The sequence below is a fragment of the Poeciliopsis prolifica genome, unplaced genomic scaffold (assembly GCF_027474105.1).
Source record: "Poeciliopsis prolifica strain line A6 unplaced genomic scaffold, Auburn_PproV2 SCAFFOLD026, whole genome shotgun sequence".
NCBI lineage: Eukaryota > Metazoa > Chordata > Actinopteri > Cyprinodontiformes > Poeciliidae > Poeciliopsis > Poeciliopsis prolifica.
The window spans coordinates 1,386,513-1,408,042 of record NW_026562401.1 but is presented as its reverse complement, the minus strand read 5'-3'; the positions used below and the strand labels follow the sequence as shown (position 1 = coordinate 1,408,042).

At 38.4% G+C, this 21,530-nt stretch overlaps 1 protein-coding gene across 3 annotated transcripts in view; it reads right to left on the bottom strand.

Annotated features, from left to right (window-relative positions):
* Positions 1-21,530, bottom strand: part of osbpl3b (oxysterol binding protein-like 3b) — a 37,767-nt gene that overhangs the window by 8,192 nt on the left and 8,045 nt on the right. For 2 of the 3 annotated variants that reach the window (XM_055048064.1, XM_055048065.1), the window contains exons 2-15: positions 16,595-16,737; positions 11,869-11,985; positions 11,148-11,201; positions 10,552-10,665; positions 10,188-10,352; positions 9,619-9,742; positions 7,837-7,940; positions 7,495-7,587; positions 7,241-7,400; positions 4,025-4,155; positions 3,345-3,446; positions 1,657-1,794; positions 973-1,066; positions 625-869 (exon numbers count right to left, since the gene is read on the bottom strand). In XM_055048064.1, the coding sequence (XP_054904039.1) occupies positions 625-869; positions 973-1,066; positions 1,657-1,794; positions 3,345-3,446; positions 4,025-4,155; positions 7,241-7,400; positions 7,495-7,587; positions 7,837-7,940; positions 9,619-9,742; positions 10,188-10,352; positions 10,552-10,665; positions 11,148-11,201; positions 11,869-11,985; positions 16,595-16,690 (1,737 nt within the window). In that variant the 5' untranslated portion in view covers positions 16,691-16,737. The remainder of the gene's footprint in view (positions 1-624; positions 870-972; positions 1,067-1,656; positions 1,795-3,344; positions 3,447-4,024; positions 4,156-7,240; positions 7,401-7,494; positions 7,588-7,836; positions 7,941-9,618; positions 9,743-10,187; positions 10,353-10,551; positions 10,666-11,147; positions 11,202-11,868; positions 11,986-16,594; positions 16,738-21,530) is intronic. The other variant, XM_055048066.1, reaches the window with a different exon arrangement.

The window sequence follows — 21,530 nt, the reverse complement described above, 5'->3', positions numbered from 1 at the left end:
TACAATCAATTTTTTAAAATTCCGCCATAATGCATAATACTCAGTGGAATCGCAGATTTTGGTTGTACAGATCTCGCACAAGAAAAGCAAATTTCAATATGTAAAGTTTCTTCCTTTAAAAGTAAAAAAAAAAAAAAAAAAAAAAAACATGCAAGAAATATGTGCTATTCTTACTGACTGACAAAGAATATTTAAAGTGAGCACTTTTTCTTAAAGGTGCAGCCTTTGAGGACGCAGCGTCTCCTCAGAGCTTTAGTTTCCAAGCTGAGCTTCTACCTCACCTTCAAAGGAGTTTGAAGGAGTTGCCGGCTAATTGCAAATCAAGTTTTGCAATTAACAAAAACCTAGAGGAACTGTGCATTTGCTGAGTTCATCACACCATACTAAACAATATTAAAGGCTTAACAAACCTCGCAAAGTTGTGATGACTTTCTGAATTTACATAGTCAGATTTCTTTTAAATATGTTTTGATATGTGGAGTATTTTGAAGGTAACATAGTTACTTGATTGTGTTATAAAATGTGCCTAGAAAATACATAACACTGCCTCTTTAGGAAATGGTCAACACAAGACAAAAAACAAATCCCAAAGCAAAAGGGCAAACAGCCAATTTTCTACCTTACCATTCGTTCAAAGGGGTCCTGTGTGATGGCAGCTCTGTCCAGCAGCTCACTGTACTCCAGCTCCTCACAGAGTCTCTGCAGGGCATTGAGGGGCTCGTTAAGATGCACAGGCATCGTCACCTTGGATAAGTCTTTGCCTATATTGTTTCGGAGGATGTTCCACAGGCTGATTGTGTTGTTGGTCGGGGTGGGCGTGGGCAGGCAGGATCTACGTGTACGAAGGACAGAGCCTTCTTCCACAGAACCTGCATTGGAAGAATAAGATGGATAAGCTTGTAGGAGAGAGGCTCTCTGAGAGGGAGAAGCCATTTACCAAATTTATCTTCGGACCTGCAAGGAGAAAATTACCTGAGTTAGGTCTTTCACTCTCTGTCTCGTTGCTGAAATTGTCCATTGAAATGTTGTCACTAATGTCACTGATGTATGAGTCATCATCTGACACCTAAGGAAAAGGACATGGAGACTTCAGCTGGTAGACAACTGACATACTTGCACAAAGGATGTGGACAGGTCTCTTTCAAACATCTTGTCATGTCAGCACTGGTTTTAACAAGTTGAGATGAAGGCTCTCTGAGCACACAGTGACAGAGCTGCACCTCGCCTCGCTGTATTTTTAGATGAACGTAATTAACCTGTATTTTCACATTTCTGCCACTCAAACTGCTATGCTATTTATTATGAAGTATGAAGAGCAGAAACAATGTTAGAACAATTTTTAATGCGTTGATGCTTATTAAAATCCCACATTTTCCTCTGTGTAATATAACCACTAATTGGCATATACTGCTGTAAAAAGTAGCGTTGAAGTAGTATTTTGAGGGAATCACTTCAAATGTTAACATTCTTTAATATTTATTTTCAGTATATTTATTTTTCCCTTCAAATCTTAAATAAGTTATTGCTGAAGACCTGCTGCAACACACCGAAATATTTCTGTAAACAAGAAAAAATGTCTCTGAATGCCATACGTAATCCTCATTTCATTACCAGCTCTGACTGTCAGGTGCAACACTTCACAGGATTATTACTTACCTCATTTTCAGAGGAGCTAGCTGACAAGAGAACCTCTTGTGCATCAAAGAACTCTGACAAAGACTCTGCAACTGAAGCTCTGCTCTCATTGGAAACTTGGTGCACAAGAGGATGAGGGTCTTCTGCTGAATCCTGCTTCTGAAAGGAACAACAGTCATAGTCATAACAAGAATGAAAAAAAAGCTAATCAAAGCTCCAGTTGTTTAGAATACACAACACCTTCCACATTGATTGACATTTCTGGGAAACCTTGTGAAACAGTCATCTGCTGCAGCAGCAGATCCTCACTCTGTATGTTTGATAAAAGTACTATCTTCATGTTAAAAAATGATTTCCTTCATGAAATTTTCAAAATTCTACGGGGACTTCAGCTAAAACCATTTAGTCAGATTAGACCAGGAAATTTCAGAAACAACCACTTGCCTTGTGTTAAAAAAGGATGAGTAGGACAAAAAAAGTTCCATACATCGACTTCACATCTTAACCAAGGATGCCAATAAATATGGAGGGTCCTGTCTTACAGTAAATATGCAAGAAGGTATATATTTGGCATGCAGGATAATGAAAAACACTGATATCAAGCATTGTCTAGCACAATATGCTTCATGATATGATTGGGTTTCTTCTTTGGAATAAAATAGAAAAAAATATTAAGCAAAAGTTGAAGGACATGGAGTTTTACGAACAGAAATGGTTAGTAAAATTATAATTCACAGATTCCACAGATTTTGTTTTGCAGGGAAGTGGAGTTTTGGTGTTGCGTCTCAAAGATCTCACAAGAGTTTTGTCTCATTTCAGACGTTTTAATATTCCATGGAAGCAACATTATTTTTCTATATTTAATGAAAGAAAATAAAAAAGATTGTTCAAAATTAATCTATCATGAATGTGGTCTGACTCATAACCATTTTCTTTTTGGTCACATCTGGACATTATAATACACTTTGCCATCCTCAGTAGAACACTTTTCTCACTATTATTTTAATGTATTTATTTAGCTGTTTTTAAACATGTACTTTACATTTTATAAAGGTTTACAGGTATGTAAGGTTTTGTGTGTGAGAGTGTGTTAGGATTGTGTGTGTGTCTACTGTGCATTGTTGTCAGTCTGTACACTGTGAGCTATTGTAACCAAGAGCAAATTCCTTGTATGCATGAAGGTACTTGGCAAAACAAAAAGCTTGATTCTGATTGTAGACAACAATAGGAAACATATTTTTTGAATGAAATGGTCTGAATTTAACAAAATAGGATAATAATGATAAAACTTGTGTTATACAGAGGTGAGGAGGGATAGTGAGAATAGATCTGTATTATTCTGTATTATTTCTAAAACTGGTTAATTAACCTGGACTTGATCCCAAAAGAGGTGCTCTCATTTCCTTTTGTTCCTTCAATAATTTTCAAGGTATACAATGAACAAAATCAACTCTCACTGTCTGCATGCCTGGTTAAACAACAAAAGGGTTTACTTTAGTAGACAATGGGGAGTTTGAGGTCTTTTTTCAAGCTGCAACGATGTGTATACGGTGAAAAAAAAAAAACTTAACATGCAACTTATATTTTTTATTTTTATGGCTGAGTCTCAGTGTAAGGGAGTTCACTGATATGGGTGAAACTCAAAAAAGGTATAGTAGTAATAATGATGGGATGGGGTAGAAACCAAGTCACTGCATTCCTGCACCCACCTGCACAGAGGCAGGGAGATTTATTAGTGAGGGCTCTACGATCTGGGACTCGGCATGAATCTTGTTCAGGCGCTCTTTCAGCTCAGAGTTCTGCGCTAAAGCCTGGAAAAATAATCGGTGTGAACAACGTTTATGCACCCAATCCAAACTATGTTGAAAACACTAGAAAACAAACTGGTTTCCAACATGTCATTTTTCTTTAATTTGCAGATCTATTGCACTCTACTAGTTTACAACAGATGTGAAGGGATCAGGGAAAAACAACACCCCCCCAAAAAAAACAGGTTGGCACAATAAACACCAACATTTTAATGTGGCCAATGAATGAAAACATTCCTTACCCCACCGCAGAATTTATTTGTGCTTTGTGCCAACACATTTACTCACTGATAGCGTGCTAATATTTGACGCTATAAACAGAAAACAGAAAAAGCCTCCAGGTGGGAGGCAGCAGCCACAGGACACAATAATGTTGAATGTGGTCTTATTCGGGTGGGCAGACACCACACTAGGAGGCTGTACAGTAATCCCGCTAAAAGGCTCATCAATGTGTCACGTCTAACAGGAGGTGTGGGAGGACGTGCAGCGTGAGAAGGGGGGAGTGTGAAAGCAGAAAGAGGGTGAAACACCAAAGCCACTTCCGCTGGCTGAGAGAGTACATCACCAACCGCTTCACCTACCGCTGCCAGGGTGTTCTTCAGATTGACGACTTGGGGTGAGGTTGGGGGATACGAGTCGTGATCCAGACACTGCTTCAGTCTCTCCCTCTCTGATGTTAGCGAGCTCAGTACTGATTTCATGGTTGTGTGCACTGAAGCAATGAGAAAAGATTCCAAGATTAACCCGTTTTTGACATGATCTCACGACTGTGTGCTGGTCAGACAGGAAGATTGGATTATTTTCTTCAGTTAAACCCGACGTCTCACCATGTAACTCCCCACTGTGCAGGGTATTTTTGGTTGAAGAGCATGACTTGGATACTCATTCAAAAGTCTGCAAACTTATTTTGCAAACAAAGAATAATGATGCATGAGGTTAGTGACTACTTGTTAGACGGAGTAATCCTTTCCTCAAACAATGTTGAGTTATGTTAAGTTGTAAATGTATCCTTTTATTGATTTTTTAAAAATGCATCATTCATTATATCATGACCACCTAGCTAATACAAAGCCAATACACACCTCTCTTGGACACCCATATATAAGACCAGGCTGTACTTTTGGTTTCAACCGACTCTTAAATCCTTCTTATTTTTTTTAGGTAAAACTTCAAAAAATATATTGTTAAACTTCATCACCAAACACTGTGCAAGTAACCAATCTGGCAGTCATGCTAAAGAATCCCATTGTATTACATCACTTCCAACAAATAGTGGTGACGGTGAAAGATCCCAGCTGAAAAATACAATGAAAAATCAATTCTTGTTCAAACTTGACAAAATGATAAATTAGTGCCGCATGTATGATTATGTCTGTTTTAAATTTGTTGCAAAAAATATACTTGGTACATCATCCTTTAACAAATCCCATTTCCATTCTTACAACTATCAAGAAGACCAATATTGCATTTTTTAAATATACAGCTGTGTGCTGTAAAATCAATGTTTCTCAATTTAGAACAAACTACAAAACATATTTCAGTTTAATCAAATATGATTTGAAATGAAACTTCCTCCTTTGTCTAAGGCTAATATTTAAAGTAAATGCACAGTTTTTAGTCAATGTGTTGTACCTGTTATCAGCATATGCTACCAATTTAAGTATCAATGATTGACTTAAATGCACAATTTCCGTAAAAAAGATTATTAGATGAAACTATTGTCATAACTTTGGTGGAAGAACTGTATTTAGAAAATAAAACACTGATTTTCAAAACTGTCTCTGAGAGAGATGAATCAACAGGTTTCTCTTGGAGAAATCTCTTCTGATTTGCACCACAGCATATTCATATTCATTTTCATATTTCTCTATAAATGCTAAGAAGCTACTTGTAGTCCTCCTCTGAGACGGAACAGCACCGCTGTTCAGCGATAAATCTAATGAAACTGCTAAATTCAAGTGGTTGCTTCTCAAAGCAGTCATTGCACAAGGCAGGTCTCAGTGGATATCGTCTAACTGCTCTCACCTCTCCAACACAAAGCTTACAAATCACTGCCTTGCTTTAGCAGAAACTGACTCCAAAAGGACAAAAAGCAGACATGGCAATCAGTTATTTTTCCACATGATAGAAAAATGTCATTGTTTGCAAACAGAAGCTTGACTTAATAACTTTAAAAAAGATGAGGCTTTCTTTTTAAATGGCAGTTTCCTACATTAAATCATGATGATAATAGAACCTGCTTTGTTAGCCACAGGGCACAGTGCATTTGCTGAATTAAAGAGGATAACAAGAGAGCAAAACTGCAGTAATATTTAAATATAATGTTACAAAGACTGCAGAAAGCTTGGGCTTAGGCAGGATTGATTATTCTTGGAAAACAATATTTTGGTTTTGCAACCTAAGAGGTAATATATACATATACGTTATCAGAAAACAAAATCAACATTTTGTCCAACATCAGGGGTCAGGACCCGATGGTAAACAAAAATCAGTTGAAATAGTTATCATACAATAAAGAAATACAATTGTGATGCTAAAACAGTGGGGGAAGGTTCATTAGTGACATTGCATTACACTGATATGTCCAATTTTGTGTTTAAGTTTGAACAGTATCACTGAGGTCTGCAGGCATTTAGTCTGAGCCTATTTTTTAAAAAAGTAGTTATTTGGTACGAGTATTCTTCATCTGACAGCTCTGCAGGGAAAGGCAGAGACCTGGAATGGACACAGCTTAGTTGCGTCAAGGACCGTCAGCCTTTGTAGGTGGAGTGAATGCTGTACTCTCAGTGCACAAAGCAGTCCACATTTGGCCAGTTTTAAAGAAATGAGCTCCTTTGTATTCCGGCATTTTTGTGTCCAAGTGGCTGAACGCGGATCAGAAACAGATGTAAAGGAGAGAGTTGTCTGTGCTCAGTAAGAACATTATAGACTTCTATGTTCAAGACAAAATCATGATAACAGTTGAAAGCAGCTTCCTGCTCCTCTGACCACGATTGCCAATAGCACTAGAAAGTTTATGGGAGTATATGCGCAACCTCACCAGATGTGGTTGAAAGTTGCAATGCAACTCCATTTTCATCATATGGATTTTCCATCCTAAAATATTAAAGTTGGGACCAAGGTCAAGGTAAACCGATTCTAGCTGTTGTCATGAATATCTCACAGTTATGGCTCTGTTCTGTGGATGTTGTTGTCTTTGCTAAAACATTCTCTGTAAAACTTAAAAACAGTTTATCCGCAAAAAAATCCTTGTAGATAACTGATTTTTGAAATGCTGCACCACCAAACAACACCTCATTTAAAGTCGTTTAAATCCCATATATTCTCTATCCTGATGCCCAATTTTATCTACAAAAATTTTCTTCAGCACGTCTACATACCAAAAGGTCAAAATGATCTGTAAATGGTTAATTTCAGGGGGTTGGTGTATTTATTTTAAATCAAAAAGTCTTTAAATCCCTTTAAATTACATATGTAATTACTGAGGGGCACTATGCTAAAATTTGTGACGTCACCATGTACATGTTATGTTATTTAAAATACAAATACAATATCCACTGAGCCCTCGAATAAATTTAGGAGTTTATTTTAACAAGAAAGAAAAATTATGCCATTATTATATAGACTTTCAATCCAAAGATCTTCTTACTAAGACCAGGACAAAACTAATAACCAGACCCAACAGGTACAGAAGACTGACTGATTTGGCAAAAGTGACCAAAGGATGTGACGATCGACAGCAAGCTTTCCTCGAGCATTTCTTCACACTGTGAAATAAATCAGCAGTTTTAACTCACAGTTGGTGGCAACACGGCAGAAGTCCTCCTGCAGCTTTGCTACGTCAAACTGTGAATCCAGGGATTCGGGGTCGACTTTGTCATTTCCGAGTGTAGCGGTGGAGAGATTGGGGTTGGAGGCATGAAGGCGGATCGAGCCAGAGGAGATGCAGCTGGGTACCTACAGTAATAGCAATGGGAAAATGGGTTTTATTTCACAAACTCACACCAGGAAAATATCAAGCTTGGTCACACTTTGTTGTCATTCTAGCTACCTGCAGAGTTGTTTTGACATCTTTATTGTAGTTTTTATTGCGCCATTTCCTTTGAAGTCTCTTTTCTTTTTTGGGACTGTCCAATGTGGATGCCTAGTAAAGACAGAAGAAAAATCTAATGAGGACAAAGTTTATTTTCAAAAGAAAAAGACAATTCCATAACCTTTGCGAAATGAAAAAAGATTTTAAATTTGGCAGCAGATAACTTGACAAAATACAAGAAAGTTATTTTAAATACATTACGAGTCGTGGTATTTTGGATATGATTTACAGTATGAGTCATGCCGTATTGCAGTCATTTCAATCAGACCTGTTTTAAATGGTTAAAGCAAACAGCCTGACCTGTAGTGCTTGAATAGATGGAGCAGAATAAGTGCGGTGCAGGACTTCCATGCTCTGTATCAGGTGGTTCAGCTCCTGCAGGTAGGCCTCACACTCCGCAAGGTCTAATAAAAGGAAATAATAACAAAAATGACAAAACAGGTCACCACTTTAGCATATACTCTCTGGAAGATATTCACTGGTTTGGTTTATACCACTTTTAAAAGTGGTATAAACGTGGTAATCTTTTCTAACAGGAACAAAACAATGTGACCAAACAAACCAACCTCTAATGTACAATTTCAACAAAACCTGCTTGATGTATTTTGGATGAGTTGGAAACGTTTAGGGAGGTCAAGTGAAATGTACTCTTACCATTTATTAAGTCACGCAGAGCATTTTGATTGCTCACTTTTAACATTTATAAACGATTGTTGGAGAGATATCCCATGTCTGACTTCCTGAAGACTCTTTACATAGTGATCAATTATTGTATGGATATTAAGAGCTATTTCAATGCTCTGCAGATTAAATTATTGTTCATTTTTGCCACATTGAGTGTCATCTTCTTTCAATCACAAACATTTTTACAAACCTTGGAATTTATTGTTTCCTGACTTTGTACACATGTTTAGTTTTTCAAAGAAGGACATCATTGTTCATGAAAAAAAAAGTAAAGTCAAAACAAACAAAAACAATACCAGTGAGTTTTTGCTCACCGGATATTCTAGTAACGTTTTGGTATTGTGAAAACAAAAGCATTGCTAAGCATCTTGAAGTGTTTTCAAAAAGGTTCCTTAATTTAAATCATATCTTCTAAATGCTTAACTTTGTAAAGCACATCAACAGAATTATAATGACTGAAACCTGAGACAAACACTCCAGCTGTAATTACAGATTTCCTTTGTTCATTTACACCACTGAGTCAGTCTTATCTGATATGCAAGTCAGATTTTACATAAGCATCATTAGTGTTAAAGACAATATGGGGAGTTTTAAGACGAAGTTTAACAGATCTCAAGATATATTATTTGTGCATCATCTACACTGGCATTAATCTCATACTAATTTTTGGCTTTTATCAAATTATTTGAAATAATCATTTTATGAACAAATCCAGCAAATTATTGCTAAGGAGATTCAGATGTACAAATGCCTGAGGTTACTGTGAATTTTCTCTAATCCACAAAATCCTCAAATATATACATACATCCTCAATGATATCTGGTTGAATCTCCTTAAGCAAAATGTCCTATTTCTGAGATATCGAGCTTTTGGCATAATTCTGACTAGACGTGTAACTATGTTCCTTGCTGAAATGGTCAATTTTATTAATATGATTGGTTTACTGGCACAACCACTGCTTTGCATTGTACTTGAATTGTCTGCATTTATCAATTATTGCAAACAATTTTTTGCACGGGGGAGAATAGATCACCTGGAGTGGCAGGAGTCACAAGCCAGATCTTATTTCATTTCACTGTACTTGCTTCCTTCTCTGCAGTTTGTAACAGAATGCAAAAGAAACTGAGGTTGTTCTGTTGAATTATTTACTGACTCAACACTAAGTTTAATCAGCCATTGTTAATGCTGCAAGACATCATAATTACTAGAACAGAAAGGAAACGGAGATCTGAGCCATCAGTGCTTCAAAGCTGAGCATTAACTGAGTTGTTTCACCATCATTTGCATTTCAAAAACTGCGTTGACATGCAGTAATTTTGTGGTTTCCTGCTAAGCAGGGAAATTAGGAGCTTGTTTGAGTGTTGCAAAGTTCACTTATGTCAGCGGTCACAGTCTCACCTTTAGAGCATTTGTCCATGTCTTCTGATGACTGGAGCCAGGCAGCTACCTTTGCCTGGCTGTTGGAGCTCAAAGGGAATCCTGATGCTGGATGCACTGAGGACTGCCTCCGTATAGACATGACCTGCAGCAGCAAGCAAACTCTAAATTACTGCATGAACAACTTTCTCTCATTAGAAAATCTTTCTCTACATCAGTGGTTTCCAAAGATTTGCTGGGCCCCCCTGTGGATTAAAATAAAATCCCCTCCAAAACAGAAAAAAAAAAAAAAAAATCAACTGGGCACACACATCCTTTAACCAGACATATACCGACACATATTTTGTTTTCAAACTCCATTGAAGTTTATTTCACACTTCAGGTTGCAACAAAACATCTTTACAGTGAAACACTTTTGTGTAAATGTCTGTTTTTTGTTTTTTCATTCATCCAAACTGCTTCCTGCCCCCCCACTCCTGCAATGGCATGGTGCCCCCTCTAGGGGGCGCGCCCCACACTTTGGGAACCACTGCTCTACATTAACTTGTCAATATGAGTCTAATTGCATGCTATGTAGTGTTCAGGTGCACCTTCCTCAAGGAGGGTCCCTCAGCTATGCCAGGGGAGTTGGGGGAGGGGTACATGGGGTAGAAGAAGGGTTTCTCGTTGGCACACATGGCAATCTCATTCTGCCGATAGAGCCGATGGTGGCGCAGCTTGGACACCCATTCGTCAAACAGCTCCTGTGACTTAATCTGCCATCAGAATTAAACACGAGGTCAAGGAGGTGGAAACACCTGCAGGAAGTTATCAGCCAACATTTCCTCTCACAACCAAGACAATAAATACAAGCAAGTCTTTTTACTGTTAAGGAATCTAAAAGAAAAAAAAAAGAAAAGGAAACCATTTTGTTCACCTGGGTGAGTTACTGTACTCATTGGCTTGCCGGTTTACCTTCAGGTGATAGATATTCTCCTCAGCGTCAAGATCAATACATTTGGCTTTCTTCTTAATGGCCATCACGGAGAGACCCACGTCAATGCAGCCATGCAGTTTCCCCTTCTCAATCTGTGAGGCAGCACCGGCACAAAATATCACAATCATATTTGATGGATTGTTACACAAGTGCTGCAGGATGATGTCCAGTTTCAGAACGAAAGAGTAATCCCATTACCGGCTCATGGAGGCTGACTTACTGCCTGGTTTAACAAATGTGACTAGAACAAGTAAAACACACAAAATAATTCATTGCAATGATAAAGAGGCTGAGACGAGTTTATGAACTTTTATGTGAAGATTCTCAAGTGTACAAGAGAGAATTTACAGAGGGGAAAAAAGTGTTCTTTACAGTATCTCCTTCAATTTTACCACATTTTGTCACATTACAGCCACACATATTAATGAATATTATTAAACTTTATGAATGTAAATATTCTGGATTTTTTTTTTTTTTTGCTTCTTTGGGAAACAATAAACTTTACATTGAGAGTTTCTTATATCTCAACATGTGGCAATTATCTGGCAACACTACATGATAATTATGTACTCACATCAGCACTGCCCTTGCCATATTTAAGGATCCCCTTGTCCAGGAAGAAGTATCTCTGTAAGGAGAGAAAGTGACAGTGAATACACGGGATGTATTCGAGGGATGTGGAGTATTCCTGACGGCAAAGCAGGGACTCTGCCATAACTCTGTAAAAGTGACAGAAAAAACCTCTTCATGATGTCTGTAATTAATTTTTCGACAGCAAGATATTTGTCATCTCGGACTCTCCTCTTGTGTCCGCCTGCCTCTATTACTCCTCCTCTCACTCAGTCACTCTTTCTCTTCCACGAAATGTAATTGTCATAGCTCTTATTGTACATCATGAGAATCAGACTGGTGAAAGCCCAGAAATCCAACTTCAAGTCAATACTAAATGCAGTATAGTATCCAACAGGCCATCAGCTAATGCATCTGAGTGGAACACTAAGATATCTAAGCATTATCTTCTGAGGAAAAGCTTTCAGACTGAGTGTAAACAGGCGCTGACCCCAGTCACATGTGATGGTTTCCAAGGGTGGAATCATCTGCGGCAAAAGCTCATTCAATTAGTTTGAAGCGCCCATGAGGCGTGTCAGCAGGACTGGAAAAGCAACGTGAAAACTGTGAAGGAAAGATGTAAAATTGAATTGACCTTCAGTCATTGTGGCTGGAAATAATTAACTCCAAAGGGAAGCGTAGCATATGAAAAGAAACTTAAGGAGCTTGAAATAGTTTTATTTTACCTTGTGCCAACCCTTCATGGGCCACTTTCTCCTCTTCAGCATGTAGCCCTCCTGTTTCTGCGGCTCCAGGACATTACTGACCCCCCCACGCAAACCCTCCACGATTTCCCAGCTGTCCTGCAGGCACAGATGGACGAAAATATGTAATTGTGATGCATCTGCTAAACATCGTTATGATATCGATTACAATTAATCCAGCTCATCCTCGTAGCATCTCTGCTATTAAGATACACTGTACATCAGGCATGGGCAGTGAGAGGAAACAGAGCCTTTCCAATTCACCAGTGGTAAGCAGAGTTTTAATGCATGGCACTTAAAGGCATAATGACTCACCGTTTGAAGATAAACTTTTTCATGCTTTGTTGTGCTACAACCACAAACTCAAAAGTATTTTACTGTGATCAAAACAAAATATGAGGATGAGATATGAGGATGTTTTTCTCCAGCAGGAATAGGGAAGCTGATCAAACATACAAGACAATCCGGTAAGAACTCCTCTTACATTTCGCAGAAGATTTCAGATTGGGGTTCAGGACAACAGACCTAAAAAAATACAACCTGAACTACAATGCTAAAGCTCAGAAGAATAGTCATGTGGCCCAGTCAAAGTCAGATCTGAATCCCATTCCAATTTATGAAGAGCTAGAAAACTGATGGCCACATCAGTTCTTTTGAACTCCATGTATCCAAATGAAATACAACATGCGTTGTCGGTGTAGCCTCACACAAACTGAAGAGAGTTCAAGGAATACTGATATTGTGATTATCAAAATCCTGCTTTGATTTGTTCTCTCATTCCCATCAGTCATCAGAGGGCGATTGCTGTTGAAACAAAGTGTCCAATGAATGACTGTGAACTTTCACCTCGTGGTCCATTTTACAAAATTAGCCTTCTGGTCGGGTCTGACTGTTTCCAGATTGAGATTAAAAGGTTTAAGTCCAAATCCCCAGCAGATACAAAGATTGAGATGATATTTTATCATAAAATTAATCCCCACAGCCATGTTTCTGTTACAGCAGTGAAATTTCCAGGAAGGCTTTAGAAATCCTAAGAGGAATCTGGAATATCTGTGTGGCAGGGGCAGCAATAGGATGTGGAAACATGGGGGCTTGGCCCTATTCAGAAATAATTTAACTTGATATGAATGCAGTAAAGTTTATAAGCCATTCAACATTAAAACAACATAGGACATACTAGTTTTCTGCCTAGACTGGGTTTTAAAGAAAAGTGATTTTTATTAATTTTAACAAAAAGGATACCACCCTCTATTTGGTTGAATATTCTCTGTCAGTAGCTGATTCAAAGAACTACTGTTTGGTCATGCAAACTGTGCATCTGTAATATCATAATCATAATTTCATGTCATTATTTAAGGTTCTCTTTCTTCTTAGGTGAAGATTTGTCTTGATTTCAGATAGGGACCAATTTCTTCAACAGCTCTTCTTGTGCACTCCACTTTGTTCTTTCCCTCTATGTGTTTCACATGATTTTGGTTTGCTCCCTGCCTCTTTGTCACACCAGGTATCTGTCTCTAATCAACCACCTACAGGATCTCTGTGATTATTCTCCTCTCTATATAGTCATTCAGTTTTTTTTTGTTGCTTGCCTGTCATACCTTTTTGGTCCTCAGTAGTACTTTATTCATCTTTAATTGTTTGGGTTTGCAAATAAAACCCCTTGCTTAGGCTTCTATTCACTTTTTCTAACTATTCCAGACTTTTGAATTATTTAAGAATAAAGCCAAGTTCCTTAACCAGTTGCCTGCAAAAGTTGGATTTAAAATCATCATATAAACAAGTCCCCTGTGTCCTGAACTTTTTTTAACATTATGGCTTTCCATTAACTTTATCATCTTCTCCTGCTGTTTTAATTAATAAAGAGTAGTTCCCTGTATTTACAGTAATCAGAGAGGAAATGAACAGAAAAGGAAGGTGGGGAAACAGGGAGCAAAGATCCCTAGGCTAGGAATCGAACCCCAGATGGCAGGATTAAGGTCTAATGGTTTCCATATATGGGGCGCCTGGTCTACCTGCACCTCTGTCCATCGTCCTGCCCAGGGGACAGGGACAGCTGACGTCACGCTGGACTGGGCCAATTGTTAAAGCTTGAAAAAGCTCTGAGCAGCAGTCATATGTAACATCCACTATGACTTAAATACCACAGCTATCATCAAATGTAACTGTATGCTATTCACTCAACAGTTGATGTTTTTACATCGTGGCTGTTTAGACAGGCTTTGGGTGTTTGGAAGCGGTCTGATGTGACTTGCACATTGTTGTCTCAGTGCATGCCCGTCCCGGTTAAGCTAACAGTATCTGTCAGGCAGGGTGAATGCTGAAGGTGAGAGCATCTAAAAAAACCAAACCAAAAAATAAATACATAAAAAAAACAGGAATGAGGACAGACAAGGACAAAGCTGGTGGACTGCTCTTTGAGTCTCCCCCTCTCAGTTTGTCATGAGCCGTTCCTCTGACAAAGTCACACTGTGACTCATTATTGCAGCGCACTGACTGGACACTTCAAGGTCAACAGACTTCTCAAAAAGAAGCAGTGATATGGAGCCCAGAGGACCAGGGCTTCTTACTAACACCACTGAAATGGAAATTGCAAATTAAAATGTTTCATAGAAGGCTAATTTACTGTTTGTCCTTAACGACCAAGTGTTGACCTTCAAAGCTTAATGTTCTACACTTTTGGTTCCAGTTTCTGACTAATATGACAATGAAAAATAAATTGCTACATTCTCTACTCTCTGCTAAATATTCTTGCTTTCAAGCAAGAATATTGCCTCTTTCTCTTTGAGTGTCTCGTGCTGATTGCAACAGGTGGATCAAGTGCACTACTGTCGCAGACTAAAGCCAACTCTTATCTCCTGCGGTCTCAGCTGCTTCTTCCACAACTTCACTGCCAGGTTGGAGAGTCAAACACCTGCTCTCAGAGCTTAATCTAATACTTCAATGTTTTGGATGGCTGGATTTGCAGTAATCCTCCTTTTTTCCCCTTTAACTCCCAGGCTTTCTGGCCTGTCCACACCTGCATGATTCACTGTCCAAATCCACTCTGATTCAGTTCATCTCTCCCAACTTACATCACTCCTGCCTCATTCTGCCTTTCTGACTAACAAAGTCGGCTGACTCATTTCCTAATTTGGATTCAAATTGAAACAGTACATCCTTTGTAAATTAAACACCTTACTAAATTTGGACATGACGTCATTTTTCATGAATTAAAATAAGGAGCTTAGTCTGATGTAAGCTTACAGAGTAGAGATCTAAACATACCCCTGGCATAATTGCAGAATCTTTTTTTTTATTATTTATTTTTGTTTTTGTGGTTTTCTGTTAATGAAAATATCTTTTCTGCTCCTCTATTTGTTACTCCTATTAAATGATTACTCAAAAGTTTGTCTGGTGGATAATGCTCGAATTACATCTCCCGAAAAGGAAGTCAGTTCTGTGGTAGTCGTTAAAATGAAAGCAAAAAAATGTAAAATATAAAATCTATTGATTGTTCTTTCAAATTGATTTTCTGTTTGCCTGGCCCTGACTGATCAGCCGGAACATAACAGCTAGAGCGTCTTATGTAGCAACGCTCTTTGGAGTGCATGCTGTGGATTGCACAAAAGAAGAAAGTTTCAAGGTTGTTTTTTTTATTTTTTAAAAACATTCTTAAGAGAATTTGGTCGATATTGAACATAGCAGGGTTTCTATCTGTGATGCAACTCTCCAATTTCACATAACGATGCTACACTGGATTGAGATCTGGTGACTACAAAGACCATTGGAGTAAAGAAAACTCAATTTTATTTTAAATGGCTCACTTGTTACTAAGGGGTCGAAGGGAATAAAACACCCTACCACCAGCAGCCTCCAACAATTGAGCATTAAGAATGGTGTTTCGAATGTCTTGCTTGTGACATGTGTCTAGTTATTTGAGTCTTCATTTTCTCCTAATGCAAACAACTGTGACTCACTGGATATTTTCTCTTTCTTTGAACATTCCCAGGAAAGCCGGCTCCAGTTTCTCGAACAAAGCTCTCTGCCAACAGCAAACACCCCACATCCTCAATGCATCGAGTTGCTGATTAACTTCTGTTGATAAGCCGTTGAAAAGGTGCACCGAAAACCTTCTCTTGTTACAGTACAGGAATTGCTTCAACTCCAGTCCTCGAGCATTGGCGTCCTACGACTTACAGATGTGTTTCTGCTTCAACACAACAGAGTCATATAGTCAGGCCATTAGCAGGACTCTGGTTTCACACAAACACAAAGACCCTATACCACAAATGTTTGGCTGTTGAACTGGACCATTCCAGGTCGCTATCAAGCCTAATTTGCTTTGTCTTGGGCCGGCCCTGGTAGCAGCACACTGAGTTCACAGAACATTCATGGCAAAACAAAACAAAAACAGAAAGTTAGCACTGTCATAAACAAAGTAGTTAAAAGATCCCAGTCCTGGAGGACAAGACCCTTTAACTATGTACTGTACAGAGATTTGTGACCATGTTTGGTCATAAAAGGTCAACGCTTCCTCACCTTGTGCAACAGGCATTTTTTCTAAGCTGATTTAGGTAAGTTAGTGCAAAATAAAGATTTTTGTGCTCAAATGAGGAATTTGAAGAGCAGCTGAGTCATACAGAGTCTCTTCTTATTCACCATGCAAACTGCAAGCTGATAAAATCAGTTATCAAACATCCCTCCCCCCCTCACATTCAAATATTGTTACCTGTCGGCTGTCGTGCTTGGACGAGGAGCTGCTGTTGCTCCTCGATAAGGAGGAGATCTTCTGTGACATGGCTGAGCTGCGATCCTCTGAACTCATCCTGCTGACGTCTGGCCCGTTCAGGCTATAGCTGGATCATTCCCCTGCTGTAAGAAAAAGAGGGTGAAGAGTTAGTCAGAAGAAGAGAGAGTGGCAAGAAATATGCCGTGAATTGGAAAGTCTTCTAGAAAGGCTTTTAGCGTTCATTTAAAAATGCATAAGGTTATTCAAAGTGATTAAGTTTTCCATCTCAGTGTAGCAGAAACGTGGTCTTTAATGAGGAAAGCTTCACTCCGCTCTCAGTGTCGAGACAGCAAAATCGAATGTCAGGACTGGGGGACATAAATTAGAGTACAATTGAAGAGACCAGAGGTTTAAATATTTCATACTTTACCCTTTCAGAGGGTGATGGATTGTCAGCAGCTAAGATCCCATGAATCTAAAGTTCCCACTTAAAATGCATACGAACAGCAGGGCGGGAGCATATACTGTACTCACAACCGAGGAGAAGTATTGAGCTCCTCTCTGCCATTATAATACAAAGTGGCCTCATTTTGAAATGCTTGCTGCATATTGAAGTGGTGAAATTATGAACTGTCCAATATAAAATGTGGACTAACAACTAAAGTTTATCATCCAGTCACCAATAAGAAAATCCATCATTTCTTTCAGACATACAAATAGTATTCCATTAGCATAAAGTGGAAGGCAAAAACAGATTCTAATTAAGATTAATCCTCCCTTTGAGACACATGATCCGTGCATTTGCTATGACTCCTTTCACATTGCATCTCCACAATGTGGAAATTAAAGACGAGTGGCACGTGTGGACTCTCAGTGAGATGTAAGATTGTGAGTGAAATATGAAATGATCATTTCAGCAGAGGGTGAAAATAAATGGGCGCCTTAAAGAAATGCCAGCCTTGAGTCCTCTGCCACACATTCCAGGGACCTTATTAAATAATGTGCTCATTACTTTGCAGAATCAGAACATCTGTGTATTGTTAATTGGATCTAAGAGGTGGTTTGACAACATAAGGAATGCTGATCACCATCCAGGTAATGTTTCTGCATATTTTATCATCCATGCAGGAACAAGCAGAAGGTCAGTTTTCCCAAAAATGTGACAAAATATTGATTTTATGGGTTATTAACCCCCTGCTTATTAATGTGTGAAGGGACCATCTGTAAAACGCAAGATGCAGCTGGTCTTCAGGCTCTTAATTATAGTGGCTTTGGTGTGTAGAGTATGCACTCGCAGAATGAAAGGACATTTCTCTTCTGTTTACCCTAGTTTCACTTTAAACATAAAGCAAAACAACATTCGGCTCACACCTTCATCTAAAGAAAAATAAATAATAGACCAAGCTGAGTTTTTAGAATTTTCTATGCAGATACTAACACTAACATTTTCTGCCAGAAATCAATCTGTGTGATATAAGATTTTATCTCGTACTTTTGTGCTGAAATAGATTGTGTTCTCTGGCTTTGAATCTGCCATCTTTGAGCTACACATTGGTCACATGCTCGAGTGTGAGGCCACAATAAAGAAAGATGTCTTGTGGTCAAGTCATACCAGTTCTTCGTCTCTGAACCGGAATCTGCGGTTAACAGCACAAGGCACTTAGAATGAATCCACAACAATAGATCAAAGAGGCTGGCTGCAGAAAGGAGACACAATGTCAGGAAATTTTCCAGCTCAATTAATTCTGAATACCATTAACTAAACCATGTCAGGGAAAAAAGCTAAGATTCAGACAACAGTGATTTAGACAGCACAATATGCTGCCTCTCAGTAAATCCGCTGCTTCCTTACTATATTTGTATGATTTATGCATCCACTTTTCTTCTGACCAGACCAACTAAAGGTCTGTGACACAGTCAACTTTCAAGGTTCAATTCTCTAGTCTTTCATTATTGAGGCAGTAGCACCAGACATCAGAACTCTACCAGTTTCAATGATGATCACATGCACTGTGCACTCATAGTGAAGCATCTGCTTGCAGAGTAGCTGTGTTGAAAGCATGAATGCATGGATGCTGCTTCACTTTACATGGGTAGGATGAAGAAAAAAGTGAAAACAGAAAGATGAGAACATGTAGGCCGACATGGCGAGATGACAAAGTCTACTGCGTAATATTATTCATTTAAAATGAATTACATTTGTTTTCTTAAAAGGTTTTATTGGTGCTAGTGGCCTTTACTTGAGAGTGGTCAATTTTTTTTCACAGCTGATTACTGTTTCAGACTGTGTAAAACCCCTGATGTAGATCTTCTCTCAGGTTTAATGACTATGTCGTACAAAACAAAGGGACATATAAATGCATATAAACCTGTGTTCATTTTAAAGCCACATCAGAGACAAAAAGATAAACGGTTTGCGCATGGAGGGGGATCACATCTTTTGAAAACTTCAGCAATGTGTGGGTGGACGGTAGCCACTATTGTTTCAGAATGAGAAACCAGCATGACACTTGGACAACATCCGTGCTTAAATAGCAAAACCTAACTTCTTTTCTTGATTTTCTCACTTTGTGTGTTTACTCAGCTTCTGTAGAATAGTTTAACCTAATTTATTTAATTTTTTTCACTAAGAAAATAGGAATAGGCAAAAACTAGAACAAATTGTGCAGCCAGTAAAGGGTGGCATAACTAGACTTCCAATCAACAATGTGGAAGAAAACTCTGAATAGCACTTGCCAAATATAAATGCAGTTTAAATCTCATGGTGATGCACTGAAAATGTTGAACCTGCCAGTTTGTCTGTAAACATATGAACAAATAGCAAAATAAAAGTACATCATATAATGTGAAGAACTATAAACCGCAATGACTGAAACACAATGTTTGAAATATATATTTTTTAACTGAGTCTGTTCGCATCGTCTCTCCCCGGATTTATTTCTGGTTCACAACGTTGAGGTGTTCAGGTAATAAACTGGTTTCTCTAAACATCCATCATCTGTGAGCAGGTAGCCACCCTAGCAATGTAAATTAATGTTTAAACTTAGGTAGAGATATTTTTAAGCCTTCTGCACTGTGGCCCCATCTGGCTCGTTTTGTTTAATTTCATCGATGGCCAATTGGACTGGGATCAAGGGAGATTGGCTATATGGCCTCTGTGTTATATTCCTCAAGCTTTTCCTTGATATCTTTAATTGCCAAAAACGTTTCAAAGTTCTTCTCCACAGCTGATGCTGTTAGTGGAGTTCTTTGAAAAAGGCAAATGAGAGACCTGCTTACGAGTTCTGCAAATCTCAGCCTAATCTCTCCTTATGCTGTCCCAAGCACACAGATATAAGCCAAAAGCCTTCCAGTCTTGCTCCTCTGCAGTTCCTGTTACAGATGTTCCTCTGTCTATCCACCGTCTCCAGAGGCTGCAAGAGCAGCACACAAGCCCAGCAGGCTTTCGGGCCTCATTAGGATGTGACTCACCAGAATGAGAGGCTTTTGGTCAAACCCCCTCCAGTGAAGCTTTCATCGAAAATAGAGTCATAAGTTGTAGAAATTACAGTACTTAATCTCCTATTAGCAGTAGATGTGAGTGTTTCAGAGAAGTTGGGTGGGGATGGACTCTCATTTCTGAGAAAGGATGAGAGGAAAGTCAAAACAAGACTGCTAGAGTTTAGTAATTAGGAAGGAGAGGAAAAAAACACCTGAAGCAGTTCTAGAAGTAAATGTGATACAAGAAAAGTTACAAGAACGTCTAAAATTTTTGTCAAGATGCAAAATGTAATAACTATGGGCTGTCCTTACGAGGGTGTTTAACAAAGTAACCAGTATTTATGTAAAAGACAAGCAAAGTGCGGATAAATATGTGATTGAAAACCCAGTTCTAGCAGGCAATTCAGCTTGAAGTGAAGCTGCCTTGTGATAATGCCTCAACGAATGAAGCAGGAGAAAATCAATGTTGATTTAGTAATGCCTCACAGGTCAAACGTCTCTCTGAGCCCCTCTGTGATCTTCTAAGTTGTGCTCACAGGTGACAAACAAATACCACAGGTAACATTGTTATTTCTGCAGCCCACCAGCTGATTCCTCTTGCTTAAGCTGATTAATGTGAAAGTCAGTAAAGTGGGTGGAATGCAGAGTATTTATTTATTTATTTCTGCTAGTGTCCATTTATCTTTTTCACTTTTCTGAATGTAGTTAATTATAGCCTTTTGTAAGAAAAATAGTGATAAATTGTAAAGTGTGAAGAAAATTATGCATGGATTTTTATAGCAAAATAATACAAAAGGGGAGGTGTGCATATATATTTAGCCTTTTTTACAACTACCTTTCACTGTGATTTCAGCTGAAAGACATATTTTCATTGTTATATATACCCCAGATCTGTTCAACAAGTACAACTAATACTTGTCCAATGTTTTTTCCAGATTCTTCCACCAGAGCTGTGGATCTCTTTGCGTTTCCTTTTCACGGGTGAAAGAGCAACAGGAGCTGAATAAATGTCAGCCAAACTTTTCAGATTTCTATAAACAAAAACTTGGAAAACAACATATCAGGTTTTATTCTGCTTTGAATTGATGTGAAACATTCAAGAAATATTGATACTTTTGCAAAGCACCACAAATTAGTGTCTGATTGTTTCTCATTTAGTGGGAAACTCCCAGCTGTCATGTGTTATCTAAATCATACCACTTTAATGACGATAATATCATTACAACTGTGCATCACCAGGGTGGGTTGGTGCCACTTAGTCTTTGTTTCTCCATTAGTGAAATGCAGAACAACAATTTTTCAGAAGAAAATGAAAAGCTTAAAGATAAGAGGACAATTACAGACTGTGACTACAATATGAATTTTTTACCCCAGGATGTTCAAGCAGTTAGTAAATATGAAAAGAAAAGATTCAAATCAGGTTTATGAGTCAAGCTCCAGAGAAAAAAATGCCAAC